We start from the raw sequence: 21,372 nt of genomic DNA on the forward strand, positions 1-21,372 counted from the left end.
AAGGGCCATGGCCTACCAAGCAACCGCTGCTCAGCCCGAAGGCCTACAGATTACGAGGTGTCGTATGGTCAGCACGACGAATCCTCTTGGCCGTTATTCTTGGCTCTCTAGACCGGGGCCGCTATCTCACCGTCAGGTAACTCCTCAATTGTAATCACGTAGGCTGAGTGGACCTCGAACCAGCCCTCAGATGCAGGTTAAAATCCCTGACCTGGCCAGGAATCGAACCTGGAGCCTCCGGGTAAGAGGCAGGCATGCTACCCCTACACCGCGGGGCCAGCTGGCATCACTGATCCATGAAGGTGAAATGAGAGGCAATAGGGTTTTGAAGAAACTGTTGTGAACTTTTATAATTTTCATATCTTGAACTGTAGGAGGGTAGTTTTCTTGGATCAAAATAGGTTCATCTTATGAATTAGAGAATGGAGCAGTGTTGTGAAATAAGCTGAGTTTATAAATTCAATTCTTTCCAGTGAAATTCATGCCATAAACATTGACAAACTATTTGATGAAGTATTAGTTGTGAATCTTGTGCTTAAAAAATTGAAAGAAAATGCTGAGGGGACAAAACTGAAGGGTAGTAAGCCTGTGGTTTGAACTTTCAAAGAAAAAAGAATGCAGTGCTACAAGCATAATTCATTTTGAGAAAATTTTGGAATTTATTTACTATCTTCAGGTATTTCTGCTCCTGTGGAGTCTGTAGAGAGAGGTTTTTCTTTGATGCAAAGAATTTGGACACCTAAGAGAAATAGGCCTACCATTTTAAAATATATTATTGCTGTTATGAAATTTGTTTTAAATTCATTGGTTGTCTTTTCATATACAGTATTGTTACCATGTTAACTAGATAGTAATAATCCATTTTTATGAGTTTCCTGAAAATAATTTCCCTGAATTTACAAAAAATAAAAGTGTCTGGTTTTTTTGGTCCAGAATTCTGGTAACCCTAAAGATCATTAATGTATTAATAATAGAAATTAATTAAAATAAAACATTACTTTCGTATTATTACCACGGTCCTCCACAAGTTCCATTGTATGTAAAAGGCAAGCAAATCCTTCTTCTAAAACTAGAGCCATGCAGTGAATTCCTGCTATAAGTAAATAAGTTGTAGGAATGTGCTAAAGTTTTCTCATTTTTCCGTAGGGATCTGGCATTCAGAGGAAGGTGAAGGCTCCTCACTTTTGTCCTTCTAATTTGGGCTTCCATAGGGTATGAATAGAAGGCTTTGAAATGTGGTGAAGTCTAAGCTTGGCAGGCAAAATCTTACTGGATAATTTGGCTGTTAGTCTTAGCTTTGTTAACATCAGTGAAAAAAAATTCTCATAATATATACACATATGCTACCTGAGATAGTCCAAGGCCAACTAGATATACAGGCCATAAGGCTCCCCCTCCACTTCGGGCGCTACGTCACACTAGTCGCCAGCCGCTTCACTTCTCGCCAGTGACTTATAAGCTGATCTGAACTTCGCAGCAGTGAGGCTATCGATGGTGTTGAATGATTTAAACGTGTGTGAACATTGTGAATTATGGCCACGTCGTGTTGTATACCTGGTTGTAGAATAAACTACAGTTCAAAACAGCCTAATATTTCAGTGTTTAAATTTCCTACTGGCGTGTTTCGGAAACAAAAGTGGATCATAGCTATCCATCGAACCGAATTCATCCCTTCAGCAAGCAAGCTCAGTTGTGTGCATAAAACACTTCGACGAAGTTTCGTAATTAGGGACGATTCCGTTAAAAGACCTGATGAGTCTCTTTTAACTGTAAAACCTAACCATTTAAAACTCTCAAACGATGCTATTCCTAAGTTTTAAAATGTGCCTGCCTATCTGTATAAAAAATCTTCCAACAACGAGCAAAAATCCTATTCAAAGACAAGAAGAATTTGAAAAACGGGAAGAGGAAGGAAAGAAAGAAAGCTGAGGAAGAATATGACAGGATCAAGGACTTCGACGACGTTCAGGGTAATTTCAGTATTAAACGCAAATTAGATTTGGACAAAGTTTCCGTCAACTTTAACAGCCAAAGTCTGTATTTTCAAAATGTATGTGACTGAGGAAAATATTCCGAAAATTGGTACTTCCTTAACATTAAACGAGGCTCTTGATTTTAAATCCATTAAACATGATATTTTCATGAGTTATAACCCTGATATACGTGCATTAGGTGATGGGGGCAAGATATTAAAATGGTCAAATTAGAAAAGTATTTATAACTTCCTGTTTAGACCTGCTCGTAACTCAAAAGTGACTGTCCACGATAAAATAGAATCTGTACACAAAATAATCGATGAAATTGAAAATGAAGTTAATGAGTGTATCATTACTGATAAATTATATATTTTTTTAAGGAACAGTTAAATATAGCCTTTGCAAAGAAAGTATCTTACTCCTGTATTCTAATAACATGGTTCACTTCAATATTTTTCGCATTTCCTGGGGCGTAAAAGAAGATAAGACAGTCAACGTTTCTTACAATGCCCCACTTGGTTATTCACAGTCTTTTACTGCAAAACTAGGCAAGGGAAATTCGGGTATTGATGATTCACATTGGAATTACTTGAAAAAAGAAACTAAAATTGTTAAAGGAGCATGACATATTTTGTAACTTGTTGAATGGAGTCTACATAAAACGTGAGCTGAACTATAAAGGAGGAAAGGTTTTATTTTTGTTTTTGCTAGTGGCTTTACGTCGCACCGACACAGATAGGTCTTATGGCGACGATGGGATAGGAGAGGCATAACAGCTGGAGGGAAGCGGCCGTGGCCTTAATTAAGGTACAGCCCCAGCATTTGCCTGGTGTGAAAATGGGGAAACTACGGAAAACCTTCTTCAGGGCTGCCAACAGTGGGATTCGAACCCACTATCTCCCGATGCACGTTCACAGCCGCACGGCCAGATCGCCCGCTAGGAGGAAAGGTAGAGGGAGTTGCTTTTAGTAGTAAAAGCGGAGAAAATAACACTACATTAGCTACAACTGCACAAACTTTTATGTTGTCATCCAGTCTTTAAAAAAAGAAAGACGTTGTTGATTTGTTTCCATGTAAGAACCTAATATGACATTTCTTAGAAGAACTAACTTTGCAAGTCTTTAAAGTATTAACAGATAGTCCTATAGCTTATAAGGTAGCATGCATAATTTCTAATAATAACAGGAAAATGTTTGAAAAGCTGTGCAAAAGCAATTTACAAACCACTTTTCAAAATCCATTTGACGAAACACACACACACACACACACACACACACAATTGTTTGATACTGGTCATTTATTTAAAATCTTAATAAATAACTGGCTTAATCAAGCTGACAACTTATCCTGACTTTGACAACTCTAAGTCAGACAAAAAAATGTCTGAGTCTATCTAGTGCGGCCTTGGCTTGCTCCTGCCCTGTATAAAAAGGTGCCGTACCAGACTCTTTTAGAGCTACAAAATGTAAACCTGTATACTAATGTTTTTACATGAGGATTCTCAGAGAAAAATTCTGACTTCGCTTGTCAACAATGTTCTGGAAAACGAAAATGTTTAAACATGCTGTGATTAAATAAATAGTTTTAAACATTTCGTTGACAGATGTATACACATCTTTTGTAATATATTATTGAATAACAATAGAAAAGTTACCGTAGATAAACTCATCGCTGAGAAGAAGAAATCCTCAGGAAAATAAAAATGTACAAACTGAAACCTTAGGAATTCTTAGGTAAGTTTTAAGTTGCAGCTTAATTTCTAAGAAAGGTTTCAGACTTTTGTTGTGAATTGCCATCATGCATTTTCCTAGTAACATTAAAACTTTTTGTATATGTATTATGCGTTCTAATCTTTTAAAGATACCGTGTTGAGTTACAAGTGACAGATGTCATCATAATTTTACGTAAAGAAATGTACATGTACTGCCCTTCCAGTTTTCTCCCCGCATAAAACTCGTGTAGTATACAAGCCTAAGTAAAGCCACAATTGAAGGAGTGTTCAATTTTATCGTTAAGGTTGAATAAATGAACAATATCATGGTGAAAGTGAGAGCGGGCCCTACACTGCCATGATGAATGCCAGCCACTAGCGTGACGTCACGGTCCGAGCCTTGTGGCCTGTCTATCTAGTGCGGCCTTGGATAGTCACAATTTGTACTGAAAATTTGCAAAACGTTGGATACTGTTCAGGTCTTGTAGATTTAAGCTAAGGAGGTTTTAATAATGTTTTAATAATGTATTAACATTACTTATATCTAGCTGATATTTTTGTGGTACAGTTTCTATATTTGGGATGAACTGAGAAGCTCAGGTGGTAGAGCACTGGCCCTCTGAGCCTGAACTTGGCAGGTTTGATCCTGGCACAGTCTGGTGGTATTTGACATTATGTGCTCAAATATGTCAGTCTTGTGTCACTGGATTTATTGGCACAGAAAAGTACTCCTATGGGACAAAATTCTGGCTCCTTGGCATCCCCAAAAACCATAAAAATACAGTTAGTGATATTGATTTATTTATTTATTTATTTATTTATTTATTTATTTATTTATTTATTTATTTATTTATTTATTTATTTATTTATTTATTTATTTATTTATTATTTATTTATTTATTTCAGAAACATATGCATATAAGGTACAGTTCAAATATTATATTATTTGTGACCAGAACTTGGCTACTTCCAGTGCATTTACTGTGGAGTAATGTTGTTCAGTCTGGACTTCCGCACATTCACACTAAATATCATTCTTATCAGAGTATCCCCATCTGGCTAAAATTAACCTTTGATCTGCCCACTCCAGATCTCAGTCTATTCAGGGACTTCCGAGTCAGCCATTCCTAGTCAAGGCCAGCAGGCAAAGTTTCCAAAATTCTTTTGTAGCCAGTGGGAAAGTAGGTATTAGTCTTTCATAGTTGCAACCTAGCTTTTTCGGCAGTGGTTGTAAGTTCCTTTGATGTTCTAAGGAAGCTCTTCCTTGATTTCAGTCGTTGCGGATGTGGTTTGTATCCATGGATAAGATGGGTTCTTTCCTGCTCCAATTTTTTTCTTTCTTTCCTTATTGGCAGCTATTTCTTTTTGAAAAGAAGGTGGTGCTATTTCTGCAAGGTGGTAAAGCCATTCAACAGGAGTGGATTTCAGGAAGCCTGTTATAATTTTACAAGTTTCATAAAGAGCTACATCCACCTGTTTGGCATGCATGGAACTATACCAAACAGGACAGACATACTCTACTGCAGAATAACATAGCACCATTGCAGAAGTTTAGATGGTATCACGATGACTCCCCACTGTAATCCAACCAATTTCTTGAGGAGATTGTTCCTATTGGACACCTTTGACTTGCGTGCTTCTTAAAAGTATGAGATCTGTCGGGTGTCGCTTCTAGATATTTTGTAGTGTTGCAGCGTTCCATTTCGACTTCTGACCATACCATCTTCAACTTGCAAGTGGTTTCCCTGTTTCTCAAGTGAAAAGCGCCTACTTGCATCTTTGAGGGGTTTGGTTTAAGGTGGTTTATACTGTAGTATATGGAGAGACCTTCAACGGCATTATAAGGGTATTCTCCACTGATTCAAAATCTTTGTTCTGGGTGGCTAGAGCAAGGTTATCAGCATACAAGAAACTCCTGCTATTAGGAGCTGTAAGTTGGTCATTTGTATATATAATGGTACGAGCCAGTACTCTTCCTGGGGGAAGGCCATTCTTCCGTAGTATCCATCGAGAACGCTGTTCTTGGAATTCGACAATAAACGTGCAGTTTTGTAAAAGAGTGGCAATGAGCCTGGTTAGGCTAAAATTCTTGGTCAGGTTATAGACCTTTACGAGTAGAAGCTGGTGGTTGACAGTGTCACATGCTGCTGATAGATCGACTCCTGTTAACCTTGGGAACCTCAAAACCAACTTCTGTATACTGCGTAAGATTCAACAGCTTTTATCAGAGCAAAATTCAGCTTCCTGCAGTATAAGCAATGAGTCAATTACAGGTGTTAGGCGGTTTAAAATCAATCTTTCCAGCAACTTATAAAGGTGACACAGTAGAGCAACTAGTCTAAAATCCTTTGGATTATTCCCTTTTTTGCCAGGTTTCAGCAAAGCAATAACTCGACTCCTCCGCCCTACCTTTAGGATTTGACATCTGTTCATGCAGTTATTGAAGAATTGGAGAATGCATTTGTTTGTTGTAAGACCGAAGTGCTTAATTTGCTCGGTTCTTATGTCATCCGAGCCAGTTGATTTTCCAGTTTTGCTGTTTGATAGCCTGCTCCATTTCTTCTGTACTGAATGATGATATTAGGTCATTATTCTCTTCTTGTTCTTGTCTTTGCAATTTTAGCTTTTTTAATTTGTGATTTTTCTTCCTGTTCAGCTGTAAGTGATGTGCTATTTGACTGGCAGTGATATTATGATGTACAGTTGTCTTAATTGGATCACTATTCAGGCATCTCAGAAGTCTCCAGGCTTTGTGACCATCTCTTTACAGATCCAAGTTTTCTATAGTTTTAATCCATTGGCCTCGTTTTGTCTCTCTCATTGAAAAAATGAGTTTGTTTCCTGCATCGACTGTTGCTTCATGAAAGGATTTTCTTCAAGTAAGTTGTTGTATCCTGCGAGTAGGGTGGTTTGATCTGATGTTAGGATGGAGGTATAAGCTGTTCGGCATCTGCACAGAATAGACATTGTTGAGCATCTCTTTACAACCCTGATAAAATTGTCTTAGAATTCTGGTGCTGGTTCTATGGAAGGCACTTCAGTGTCCAGCAATTCTGCAAATCTGGACCAGTCTACTTTTCTGAAATTAAACCTTCTGAGGTCTCACAGCTGTAAATATTTGGCAGACTTATGGTGTATGCTGTGAATTGGGAACAGACAGATTTTACGCATTATCGGCTAATACTGCTGCTACTGAATACGAGGTCGGGATTGTAACATCCCCTCCACCTGGCGCTGTTAAATGATGCAGGGTAGCTTTTCATCATGAATTAGGGTCAGGTGATTCATTTCAGCCCATTCTTGTACTTCTGTTCCATTCTTATCTTCATGATCATAGCCCCAAACACTACTATGGCTGTTGAAATTGCCATTCACAATCTGCTCATGGTTATTTTGAAAATTGGATGGTATGTCAACACTGAATTAAATTCCAGTTGGTTTATAGAGGGATGAAATGGTGCAGTTAGCTGTCTCCACAGTGAGGATTTCAATGTCATTTCCGTCTGTAGATGCCGTGGATAGAACAACAGATAGGGAATCTGCCACCTGGGGGACTTCCCTAAATGCAGATCAGTAGTGATTGATTGATTGATTGATTGATTGATTGATTGATTGATTGATTGATTGAATCTGGATGTTTGGATGAACAAAGATAGTGCTGTATATTTACCATGTGTATGTAAAACATGGTACAGTTTGTATTGAAAAGGTGGACCTTAATAATGAAATATTTAAATACTGTTTTGGTCTGTGCATGTTGCAACTTTTGTGGGTCTCCTGTATGCACAATATATGACACTGGTGCTGGCTGTAGCAGTTCTTCTTTGGCTGGTGTGATGTCTTCTATGTTAATAGAGATGATTATTAACTGTGGCCTTGAAAAGGGCTGGGATGTGGATGTTTCTTTTAAGAAAGGATCAGCCATCAGGTTATTTTGTGTGAATTTCTGACATTGCCCAGGGTACTCCCGAATACTTTTCTCAACTTGGTCATGAATCATCTTAATCTTCGGGGAGGGTCTTTTCGTGTACCTCGGTTAGTGGGATGTAAAACCAATAACATAATTACTATCAATGCTGAAAGTGAAAGTAGTTCTTTTTTTTATTCTTTTGATGACTGAGATTTCCATGAGAGCTTCGTCTTGAAGCTGTTAAGTATGCCTACCGTTTTATGAATTAAAATATTTTTTCATTGGAGCTCCTAATTTAAATTATTTTCAAAAATGTCAGCTAAAGTCACACAGTCCTTTATCCAGTTTGAATCAGACATTGCTTTGTACAACCCTCACTGAAGCCTGTGTCCATAGCGGAGAGTTTGGTGTACTCTAACAATGTGTACGTTATGTCTCATTGAAATCACTAGTCAAGTTGTTGTGCTAGTTTAATATATGTTTTTACACGGGATGCAAATTAAACTCCTAGTTACAAAATTTTGCCATAATTTTCTTTTTTCCTTGAAGTGATGGTAAAAACATAGCTTGGGATAACTGTTCAAAACGATACCACATTACATGCTTTAGTAACTGTTCATGTTTTCACCCACAGGTGTTTGCCTCTGAGGCAGCCTGGGTCTGCACAGACGAGGCCATTCAAATCCTCGGAGGCATGGGCTTCATGAAGGACTGTGGGCTTGAGAGAGTCATGAGGGATCTCAGAATATTCAGGATCTTTGAAGGAACCAATGACATTTTGCGCCTCTTTGTAGCATTGACTGGTAAGTCATTTTGGGACTTTTGTCCTAATAATAATAATAATAATAATAATAATAATAATAATAATAATCATTTACTAAAGGCTATGCCTTTTTGCTGCAACCAACTTTCTCTGTCAATTGTGAGCATTTTTATTTCTTCATAGGGGCTGCAGTTTATTAACATCATTCCTTTTTTTTATCCAAGAATCATCCCTTCCATGATATTGCAAATGAAACTTTTGTCTCATAAGGTTTCAAACGTTTTCACCTTTACTCTATTTTACTGATGAACTTCACTATTCATTTACTTCTCTCATCACTGTGGTGTTACTTTTTTTTCTGTCCAGTTTGTTTGGTTTAAATTTTTCCAAAGTCACATCTCAGCTGCTTCTCCAGCTGAACCTTTCCTTTTCTTCCCAGGGTCCATGTTTCACTCCCACACAAGAAGGCTTTGTGAACTATTTCCTGGTTTCAGAATTCATTGATTAACAAGTTCTTCTTATTTTATCCTAATATATCTTGGAAGTTTGTTTGAGAACACTTCCACCTTGCATTGTGTTTTCAGTTACAGTTGTAGCATTCAGTCAAGTAGGATATTGTGGACTGTTGTGCAATTCAGACAACAGTTGACAAGATTTTATTGTAAGAAATCAGGATTTCAGAGAAGCTGTAGTTTACCGGGCGAGTTGGCCGTGCGCGTAGAGGCGCGCGGCTGTGAGCTTGCATCCGGGAGATAGTAGGTTCGAATCCCACTATCGGCAGCCCTGAAAATGGTTTTCCGTGGTTTCCCATTTTCACACCAGGCAAATGCTGGGGCTGTACCTTAATTAAGGCCACGGCCGCTTCCTTCCAACTCCTAGGCCTTTCCTATCCCATCGTCGCCATAAGACCTATCTGTGTCGGTGCGACGTAAAGCCCCTAGCAAAAAAAAAAAAAAAAAAAAAAAAGAGCTGTAGTTTGAGATCATCAACTTCCTCCAATTTGTTGTATAATATGCAGTAATTAACTGGAAGTGTGAGATGCATTGTCCACACAGAATCATCAAGGTTTCATAGTCCGTGTTATTTTAACGTACTAATACTCGTGTCTGATTTTATCCTCTGCTGACAAAGCCTGATCCATGTGTTTCTTTTATGTATGGTCTATCCACGCATGCTTACATTGTAAGTCACTGCTATCCATCATTTTCTTATACGTATATACATTGTTTTTACTCCTGTTAGGTTTCCTACTTGAGCATTTACTTACTAGTACATGAACTATGAAGATGACAGACACAAATGCCGTATTAGACATTATGACAGGTCAATCTTGGAAGGGGGAGCAGCAGAAAAGGAGACAAGGACACACATGAAAACCAAGGACAATATCCACATCTTAGAATAGATAGTCTCTGTCATCTTCAATCATAGTTTTACATCTTTCTCTGAAACAAGCTCCTTATCAACAAGCTTGTTTCTGACTCCTGGCTTCATCAAGAGGGTGGGCTTCAACATTTGTTGAGGTGCCATCTTGACAGATCTTCAGTCTTGCTGTAGGAAGTGGGGGATAAGACGAAAGCTGAAGAAACACAGGAATGATTTAAAAAAAAATCCTTTTACCCTGCAGGGTTGGTTTTTCCCCGGACTTAGCGAGCGATCCCACCTCTACCGCCTCCAGGGCAGTGTCCTGGAGTGCGAGACATATGGTTGGGGATACAATTGAGGAGGATCAGTACTTTGCCCAGGCAACGTCACCTGCTATGCTAAACAGGGGCCTTCTGGGCGATGAGAAGATTGGAAGGGATAGGCGAAGAATAGGAAAGAAAGCAGATGTGGCCTTAACTTAGGTACCATCCTGGCATTTGCTTGGAGAAGTGGGGAAACCACCGAAAACCATTTTGAGGATGGTTGAGGTGGAAATCGAGCCCCCTCTACTCAGTTGACCTCCTAAGGCTTGAATGGACCCTGTTCCAGTCTTCGTACCACTTTTAAAATTTAATGGCAGAGCCGGGAATCGAACTCGGGCTTCTAGGGGTGGCAGTTAATCACACTAACCATTACATCACAGAGGTGGACACAGAAAGATAAATTCCGTATTTACGCAAATAATCCCCGCCACTGGAAAATCCCAGCACCCTAACTTTAGGAAGGCTCATTTTGAAAGAAAAAAAATTGCCAACATTGACGCAAATAAAACCTGCATCCCAATTTTGTGCCTTAATTTTTTTTTTTTAAATTTGCGGGGATTATTCGCGTAAATATGGTACATGAAGTAAAAGACTAGGAACACAGGACAAACATAAAAGGAGAAGGCTACTCCAACAATTCAATGCAAGTACAGTAAAACCTTGTTTATCCGGACTAACTGGGACCAAAGGCAATCCAGACAATAAAAAAATCTAGGTTATATAGGTAATAAGCAGAACAAAATCCTTAAATAAGCAGACTTACTGTTTATAGTGATATGTGTTGTTACAAAATTATGTACATAGTATTGTTCACAAGACATTATAAAATCTTTAATCACAAAATCACATCATTTCTTTACAAAGAATTGGTCCACTGTCTTCTGTTCCAAATTCGTGTGGTGTTTGAATGAAGCACGGTCACACAAACGCCTAATAATTAATAGTTCAGCTGGAGTAGTGTCGGGCTGATGACGCTCCTAGTATGCCATGATGTTTGTCAGAATCTGCATTGTGTCGTCTGCTGTTGTGGTGTGATCACTCCGTCCTCGTCTTTGTCCATGTCATCTTCTTTCTCACTGTCTGCTGTAGATGTGCATGCTGCTATAATTTCTCCTTCGTCTTCTTCCATCATAGCACCGTAGCCACCATCATTTTTGTCTTTCAGCCACTCCCTGATGTCTTCCTTATCAACATTTGAGCACTCGCTTATTGTTCTCACATTTGCAGAAGGTCGTGTCTGCAGCCACTTGCACCAAATCATTGCTTGCAATTTTGTTTGTAGTACAAATAGTACAAAGAGTTTTTTGTGATGCAATCCTAAGCATCAGCAACCATGTAAATAATGTCTTTGATGTTGATTGATTTCAACAAATCAACCATACTTTTTCCCCTTCCTGTTCAATTATTTTCCAATCAGTTCTGTTTGGTAAAGTCTCTTGATGTTTTCAAGGACTCCCTAGTCCATAGGCTGCAGCAGTGGGGTTACATTTGGTGGAAGAAATTTCATATTAATTTCTCCACTCACGAGTTGTTGTTCTCCTGGTTGAGATGGAATATTGCAAATACTTCATAGTCTGTATCAAAGTTTATCAGGAGAATACAATAAAATTGAGAATTTCCACCTTTTTGATACTATATATTTGCTTAAAATAAACTGACTAGTAGTACATGTTTTATTCCTTAGGAACACCTTCAGCTTCTTTTTTCATTGCTTAGGTGAAGAAATTTTTGCAAAGAATTACTGTATATTATTAATTAAAAACCATCGTAAAATAGTATAGTGGAACCTTGATTATCCGTTCCCGGAAACTACGTTTTCCTGCATTATCTATTACTCGAAGAAACTATTTCACAGATCAACTGTCCAGAAATTTCAGTCCCATCAACGCTAAATCCTCGATCAAGCATTTTTTAAGAAACTGTATTTCGCGAAAGGACAGCTATGGCATACTTATGGATTATGGCGTTAATGCCCCGTCATTGCTATAATTAAAGCAAGTACTGTACTGGAAAAGCTATCGGTGGTGAACTTGCATAAGGGAATATCTTAGCATCACATTCGGGTGGTAATGTTTAGAGAATCCTCAGAAATTATAAAGCAGAGAATGACTACAACAATTGGAAGGAGACAGAGCACATTTCGACAGTTCTGCTTGAAGATGGAATGAGTTTTGTCAAATTTTCGTACTTGTAAAATGTATGTTCAGGGTTAGATGTTTATATTTTTGCTTTTCTCGATTGCACTGCCGAACAGGTTTTCGGCACTTCCCTCAGGGCACTGTGTTTGCAGGAATCGAAACTACTACTCCTTAACATAAATCTAGTATTTGAATATTATCGTATAAGATTGTTATTGAGATCAGAACAGATGTTGCACCCTAAATACATAAAGCCAAGGGAGGTCTTGAATTGCCTATTACAGTTTTGGTCCGATATGAGACTGGGAATTTTACGGTTTTTGTGTGAAAATGCCTGAAAAACAGTAGCTGTTTTATTTGCGCACGTTACATTTAAAAAGTGTGTATCATTTCCCACTTGTACTGCCTTGTGTAGCGAGCACGTTTTCCAGCTGAGCGCAAGGTCACGAATAACCGTAATATCTGAAGTTTTTATGATATATTTTCTTTTTCCAATTTGATTGCGATTAGTGACGGACAGAATTGAATATAATTTAATGCATTTGAGAACTTTTGAGAATCGATACTTGCATTCGAAACCATATTCTCGAGTGCAACACAACCTTTAAAATATTTAGGCCTAATTTACGCTGTACAAGATTTCCAGAAACTGACTACGAACCGTATACCGGTGACCAAATTACAATAGAAGGTAGCAGGTAGGGACCCTCCTCGGAGGCAGCCCTGCCCAGGGATTGGCGCCCCTGCCTATGAGAGTCCCAGAGCACACTGACCCGGTGTGTAACATCTGGTAAGGGTCCCAGCTCAGGGTTACGAGGGGAGACCTCAAGGGAATCTACAGCGGAGAAGATGGAGTTCGGAACGGTGGAGATTGCGGAAGAGGCAGCACGGTACTCGGGGAATAGTATGAGTACACTATCTAACAGCAGCGTCTGTTTCCCAGGTGAGGGGCGGCTGCAAAGGCATCTGTTCCCCATGTAAGGGGCGGTCCAGAACAAACTCTGAGGCTTCCAACCTCAGTTTTAACTCTGAGGAGCAGGCTGTCCCTGTCCTCCCAACTAACTTCAACTGAAGGCATGATGGAAACGTCTTCAGGAAGAACTACTCCAGGGGGTACCCAGAAATGGAAATCCCCCACTGCTAAGAGCAGTGCAACCAGGCCATTGAATTCTGGAGAGCCTGGAACATCATGTAGGGAAGAGTCGGAGCTTCCCAGAGCTTCAATGCAGAAGATTCGACCCAAGAAAAGAAAACACCTTTTGGGAACAGTGAACATTAACACTCTTCTACAGGCCGGGAAATTAAAACAACTTACCAGTATTATAAAGGAACGGGATATCTGCATATTAGTGGTGCAAGAGACGAGATTTCTGCACGAAAATTCATTAAGAGTCAGATGGTTTCAGAATCTATAAAGAAAACCTGCAATAAGAAACAACTCTTAACATACAGATTCTAGGAACGGCCTTTGTAGTCAAAAGGAGCATTACTGAGTCTATCATAAACTTCACCTCACCAACAGAGAGGCTCTCACTTTTCTCCTTAAGATCTGGCAACAAAGCTACACGCATGTCTCGCTTGCCAGGTTCGGCTGACTTCAGCGGCTAGCGATGTATAGGTCTAATCGCGGACGTTGAAGGTCAATGAACGAGTTTACTGTGCCACGGTATGGCCATTCGACTCTTGCGTTTTTTGTGCACATACCTACAATTTCATTTTCGACTTCTTTAAAGCATCCTTGTTGCGGACCACTGAATGAATTGTTTGTTCAGTACACATTTTCTTAGCTTTATCTTCACGCCGATGCCAAATATTGGCTTAGGCCTATGCCATATTTTCTTGCGGCTGCGCAATTATTCTACATTTCCGAGTGTTTAATAACATGTAACTTAAAATTGGCAACATAATATCGACGAGGACCCATTGAAAATTTGCTGGCAATTCCTGTTCCATGTATTTACGACTATCCATCACAAAAATATTCCTGCTATCTGCTGTCTATAAAACTTAATTTTACTAAGAGTCAGGTACAGTAGACACGTTAAAACTCTGCCGCTGAGTAGCCGTTGCCTCTCTAAGAATTCGAAGCCTGGCATGTTTTGATGCCATTCTACAGACTTGAGAAATATTTTTGTAGAGGTTAATAGAATGTCGTTCTGTCTTCACTATATCCCGAGATTCAGTGACGTTACACACAGGCATCGTACAGCTAGCGTTCTATAATAAGTAGGCGGAGGTTAAAAGAAGAGCATGATTACCGCGGTAGTTGCCAGTGGTATTCATTACTGTCAGGCCGCGAATGCAAGATAACCCTTGATTTTTCGCATGAGATTCTGAGGAAAAAATGTTTTCTTGGATTCGGAGAAATACAGTATCACTCCAGAGTTTCCTTTTTCAAATGGCGTCACCTAACCCAACCGTATATGTGTCATGAAAACATATATGAAACGCATTTAGAAAAATGAGTTATCCTCACTAAAAATTAACATGTGAATAGCTTTCTGAAATTTAACTAGACGCGAGAAAATATGAACTATCCCCTGAAATCAGTGATGTAGACGTACTCTGCCATATCTTGAGGTGTATCATATTCATAATCAATTTCAGTATATAACATTAAAATTAAGAGATCGTTTACTTCAGCCATTATTTTTAACAACTTAACAACTGTTGTCGGCCACGTTATTTACGCATTTATTACGAAAACATGTTATCCTCTTTCATTTCAAATTTTCTTTAGAGAACAGTAGTCGTTGCGCATTACTAATCGACTCCAACATCGCCTTCGAATGTTGACGAGAGAGCTTGCAAATGCACATAATGAGAAAAGTAGACCGTACCAATGATGATCAATCGCGTTTTGTGGCAAACGTTTCAGTTTCCTTATTCAAACAGCGTCGCCTATCCTAACTTAACCATACTATACATATGATGAACACATACTTCAAGCGCCAGTAGAGAAATTATAACCTTCTTGCTATAAATTTACATGATAACCTTTCCGTAATTTAACCAGATGCGAGAAAATATAAACTAACCTCAGAAATCAATTATGCACTGTGCCATATCTCGAGGTGTATCCCGTTTTTACTTAATTGCTTTATCATTAAAATTAAGCTTTCGTTTAGTTAGCCTTTATTTTTAACGAGTTAAGAACTGTTAAGTTAATAAATTTCATTATTCGTCCGTATTGAACCAAGATTACAATTTATAAATTACAATTTACAATTTATAAATTACAAATAAATAAATTAAATAAATTACAATTTATAAATAAATAAATAATAAATAAATAAATAAATAAATTTATAAATAAATTAAGAACTGTTATCGGAGATGTTATTTACACATTTATTACGAAAATATGTTCTCTTTCAATTAGAATTTTATTTACAGAACAGCAGTCGACGGGTATTACCAATCGACTCCGACATTGCCTTTGAAGGTCGATGAGAGAACTGCTAGTGGACATAGTGAGGAAACGATACCGAAGATAATCGATTGCATGCAGCATAATCGTTGGGGTGCATAAATATCAATAACGGAAACAATCGCGCGCGCTTAATCGCTCGTAATAACGGATGCGTCAGTGATAGGGCTCTCACTATAACCGAAGGATAATATACAGTTTAATATAGGAATTTTAAAGGGACAGGAAAACATTGTCGGTATAACGGAGCTCTCGTTGTATGCCATACTCGATATAGCGGGCTTCTACAGTATATATATTCTAGCATGTTTAGAAGGCTACCTTTCTTTGTTTTACGTAAAATGGTGAGGACTTGTTCAATTGTGGTGAATTGATGACTGATTGCACTCGTATGTTCGCCCATAGACGAAAACGTTTTGTGCCTTTCAGCATTAATGTGTTCTAGATATCTACCATAAAATAACGTCCGGTCTTCCCCACCTAAGACATTTTACATCGGTGACATATTTTTTGTACACCCCTGAATCTGTACGGATATTCTTCTCTGGAATTTACACTGTTGTGGTTGAAAAATCTGTGCTTTGTATTATTGTTAGTTGTGTATGAAATTTTGTAGTCATGCTTCGTAAACAAATTAAAGAAATCAAAAATTGAGCTTGAGTTCTGAACCACAGAAGAAAGAAAAATATGCTAGATTCACATTTAATAATTCCAAAATACACACAATGAATTCTCCTTCTCTTCCTTGGCCTACCTCTGCATTCCAAAAAGTTATAAAACAACAAATTGTGTTACACTTTTACATATTTAACTTGTTTTGGTCAAGTTGTCCTTCCTCCTGTGCACTGAAACAATTTGTTGTATATAGCTGAAGTTTTGCATGGAATATATGAGTAAACTGTACTTGTACACAGAGACACATCTTGATATATGGAGTATCAATTTAGAAGGGTTCCTTGTTAGTATCAGAAGGCAATCAGTAGAGGTACACTTTATTGTACCAGTTATTGTCCTTATTGCCCTATTCAATTTGAATTCCACAATATTATGTCGTGGAACGGGCAGAACTAGTTTTTAAAATATTTCTCCCAAATATTTTCTTAATGAGTTGCTTATTTTTTGCTGTGAAAATGAAATGGTTTTTATCAAATTTTGTGAGTTTTTGTGATAAAGGTTTTTATTTTACACTTCTTCATGAGCATGAGCGGCGGAAAATACAGGCACAGTCTCATTTAATACATCATGCTAATCGAGTAATGCAGTATAATCTTAACTTCACAGGAATTCAGTATGCTGGAGCACATTTGAGAGAATTGCAGAAAGCTTTCAAGAATCCATCAGCCAATCTCGGCCTCATCTTTGGAGAGGCAACAAAGAGAGCATTCCGTTCTGTTGGTCTTGGTAGCGTACCTTCTCTCGGCCCTCATGTGCACCCCAACTTGGCATCGTCGGCAGGCCTAGCTTCAAAGGTAAGCCTGATGTTAATTTCTTACAAATGTGCAGTGTCTTATTACTTCTGCACTGTTACGAGTGTTTCTGTTTTAGAGCATCGCCATGTTCAGTTCTGCCATCGAGTCTACCCTTGTCAAATATGGCCGCAACATCGTGGAAGAGCAGTTTGTGTTGAATCGTCTAGCGAATGCAGCAATTGATACATACACAATGGTTGTGGTGTTGTCTCGCGCTTCTAAGACGCTGGAACGCTCTCTTCCTTCTGCAGCTCACGAACAGCTTATGACACAAGTCTGGTGTAGCGAGGTACGTACTGACATTGAGAGTCTGAATATAGAGTTATAAATACCATATTTAGTTCTGTGATTTGTTGAGGATGAAATGTCCTCCACTCTTTAGAAATGTTCCATGTCCTATGCTGTCTTGAGACCTTCAGTGGTGATATGGTGCAATCAATAAACTTTCAATATTTCATAATACTAGTGCAGGCTTTTACAGCTGATACCAGCTGACAAACTTTGATGTTCTTCCAGGATGTTAGGCTGTGTATAAATTTTAAATGGGACAATGTATCAACTACACTAAGGTAGCTCTTGTTGAGATGACATGACAGTCTGGTGGGTGCCCAATTTTTATAGCATTAGGAAGACTCGGTGGTAGTCACTGTCAACTTTTTCTCTCTTAGGTTGATGTTTCTAAGATTTGTACATTGTGTGCCAGTCTCTTCATTCTTCTGTTGTCTGGCAGCGATTTATGGTCTCCAAACTCTATTAATCTGTAGGCCCTATTCTTTTCTGTTAGAACAGTTGTCATACTTCATTATCTCCATAGGTTCTTGGTTGATACAAGGATAATACTGGTGGATGATAGTCAGTACCATGGTTTTTGTCAAATTTCATTTCATGATGGAGACAGCGTGCTCCACCACTGCTGATTTTTTGTGTTGGGCGATGCTGCAATGATGCTTATGTTCTTTTAGGCTGATGTTAACACTACGTTGGGTGGTCCTGATATAAACCTTCCCACATGAACATGGAATACGGTTTCTTCTGTGTCTCGTCTTTCTCCTCTAATCATGGAGGAGACGCAACTTGATTTCAGCTTTGCTGTATCCATTAGTTTGTAAAGCTGAAACTTTTTAGTATCTTATGTTAAAATGCTCCTACACTGCTGTCTTGAACTACAGTGCACTTCTGATAATTCGCGTGTGGATAAAGCTTTGCATTTAATTTGCGGGTCTTGGAGAGTTATTTTTTAAAGTATTAATTCTTCCATCCACTAATTATCACGCTGACTAAAATTATCTCTGCCTAGTTTAAAAGAATTTTAATGCGATGCATGGAGACAAAATCATTGATATGTGAGGAAACTGGACCTCATTTCTCTATGATGTAGCAGTGGGCCTATATGCACACTGCTGCCAGAATACTGCAAACTTGGAAACATTTGAGCATGTAGCTGAGCGTGGCATGGCACAGATTACCGTAATCTTCGAAGCAGAGACAATGAAAGAGAAATGCATTCGGAATTTACCCTCCCTTTTCCCACAGCCCAAAGTCGCTGAACTGTAAGCCAAGTGAAGGGTAGGTGCACCGGCAGTGAGTGTATTGTAGGCTATTGTACTTGAGAAGTGTGAACGGAGTGCAGAAGTCTTTTCGAAGTTTCGAATAAGTCAGTAGTAAGAGTTTTCAATATGAGTGGTCGAAAAATGAAATATAAAAGGTTAACCATCAGTAAAAAACTGGGGCTGTACCTTAATTAAGGCCACGGCCGCTTCCTTCCAACTCCTAGGCCTTTCCTATCCCATCGTCGCCATAAGACCTATCTGTGTCGGTGTGACGTAAAGCCCCTAGCAAAAAAAAAAAAAAAGTGAAAAACTGAAAATTATAGAAGACTGGAGAAAGGTGAGGCATCATCAAAATTAGAAAAAATTAACAATCGTCTAAGAAACAAAAACTGGGCAAGTTGGCCATGCAGTTAGGAGCGCGCACCTGTGAGCTCGCATCCAGGAGATAGTGGGTTCGAACCCCACTGTCGGCAGCCCTGAAAATGGTTTTCCGTGGTTTCCCATTTTCACACCAGGCAAATGCTGGGGCTGTGCCTTAATTAAGGCCACGGCCACTTCCTTCCCATTCCTAGACCTTTCCTGTCCAATAGTCGCCATAAGACCTATCTGTGTCGGAGCAACGTAAAGGAAAAAAAAAGTGATGACTGATATTTTTCGTTAGATACGAATGTTGGCATAATCTACATGACATTTTGTAATTGTTCTCTAGTGTGTTTTACAATACAATGTGAAGTGTTATAATTATTTTCTGCTTGTTCATAAAATACATTTCATTATTTTAACCTATGGTTTTGTTTTTACCACGGTTAAAAATGACTGTGGATAATTTGCGGTTACATGTAATAAATATCATTTTGATCCGTATTGATGATATTTGATTAGAATAATAACAGTAAGTTATTTATTAAATTGACCACCTATTGTATTATATTGATTAGGTGGTCAATTTAATAAATAACTTACTGTTATTATTCTAATTAATTTGCGGTTTTCGATAATTCGCGGAAGTGCGTGCATTAATTACCGTGAATTATCGGGAGTGCACTGTAATTGCAGACATGATTAAAGCTGCTGGCCCACAAGGAATTCAGTGGTGATACAGGGTGATAAGGGCAATATGGTAGGATAGAATAAAAAATACCAGATGACTGGATTAAGGGAGTTATAGTTCCCCTGTTCAAGATAGGAAGTCAAAAGAAGTGCAGCAACTATGGAGGGATTACCTCACTGTCCCATGGTTTAAAAATATTTAAGATTCTTGAGGAAAGATTAAGGAAAATTATTGAACTCCAACTGCAAGAAGAACAATATATGATTTAGGAAAGATAGATCAACTATAGACCTCCTATTCACACTGAAAATTATATTAGAAAAGCACTGGGAGAAAGATCGTAACTTGACATTTGTGTTTCTAGACATCGAAAAAACATTCGATACTGTCCCTGGAACAACTATATGGGGGTGTCTTAAAAAGAAGAATGTATGTATGGAACTCATTCTGAGAATAAAAATGCTTTATGATGACTGCTATTCAGGTAGGAAATGGATATTCAGATTGGTTCCAGACATCTAGAGGAGTGCAACAAGGCAGTGCCCTTTCACCATTACTATTCATTACCATCATGGATGAAATCATAAAAGAAGTGAAGCAGAACACCAAAATGGATCTTAAAGCATTTGCATTTGCAGTTGATATAGTTATCTGGGGAAATAGCAAGATGGAAGTCTAGAAAAGGCTGAACGTCTGGAATGATCATCTGAAAAAATATGGACTGAAAGTGCTACAAAAACTGCTGCAATGTTTGTTAATAGACAAAGAAGTAAAGATAATATAATGCTGGGGGTTGTACAATTGGAAACAGTAAACCAGTATCAGTACCTCGGATGCATAATATCAAGTGGCAGCAGAATAGAGCTTGAATTAAATAACCGTATTCCAGTCAATTCTATCAGCAAGTTTGATTTCATCTCTGGAATAAACAAGTGCCACTAGGATCAAAACAAACTCTGTTTCGAACATACTTTGTCCCTATATTGACTTATGGGTTGGAAACATGCACAACTACCAAAAAAGATGACAGCAGACTTCAGGCTTCAGAAATGAAGTTTCTAAGAAGCATGCTTCAAAAGACTGGGAAAGACAAAGTAAGAAATGAGAAGATTAGAGAACAAGCTGTAATAAATCAGTCCCTGAAGGAGACCATAACTAGGGCACGTTTGCGATGGTTTGGTCTATGACAGAAAGATGAATTGCAAAACAATGGTTGCATACTGAGATTACTGGAAAGAGACCTGTTGGAAGACCTAGTAGGAGATGGCTGGACCAAGTGAAGGAAGATATCACATCCAAAGGAATCAACTGGGATGAAGTCTTGAAGGAGCAGTGGTACATAGACTAAAATGGAGAGCGCTTGTAAATCACACCCGGGAAACTTGATGATGATGATGATGATGATGATGACTGCTGTCTTGAGCCCAACTAGGAATTGTGTGTGTTTATACAGTCAAAACTGGTTAAGACATCCCTCTCTGGTGCATTTCCCTGGTTATTATGTTGTCATTCCAATGTATCAGTCCATGTCCTATTAATTTCATGCTAAGGAAACCTGGATAACACATTTGCGTCACACTCTAGTACGTTCGTAACTCCCAGAAATTTAAATTAGCATTCCCAGCCACGTTGCACACCCGACGTGCCAGTGACGACTGGCCTGGGTAAGGATTTGGTAGAGAACAT

General features: G+C 38.6%; 1 protein-coding gene across 1 annotated transcript in view; it reads left to right on the plus strand.

Moving 5' to 3' along the window:
• LOC136878928 (very long-chain specific acyl-CoA dehydrogenase, mitochondrial) overlaps nt 1-21,372 on the plus strand; it is a 147,710-nt gene that overhangs the window by 71,221 nt on the left and 55,117 nt on the right. Inside the window, exons 8-10 of the mRNA XM_067152546.2 lie at nt 8,232-8,400; nt 16,898-17,085; nt 17,162-17,374. Coding sequence (XP_067008647.2) covers nt 8,232-8,400; nt 16,898-17,085; nt 17,162-17,374 — 570 coding nt within the window. The remainder of the gene's footprint in view (nt 1-8,231; nt 8,401-16,897; nt 17,086-17,161; nt 17,375-21,372) is intronic.

Source organism: Anabrus simplex, chromosome 8, assembly GCF_040414725.1.
Source record: "Anabrus simplex isolate iqAnaSimp1 chromosome 8, ASM4041472v1, whole genome shotgun sequence".
Lineage (NCBI taxonomy): Eukaryota > Metazoa > Arthropoda > Insecta > Orthoptera > Tettigoniidae > Anabrus > Anabrus simplex.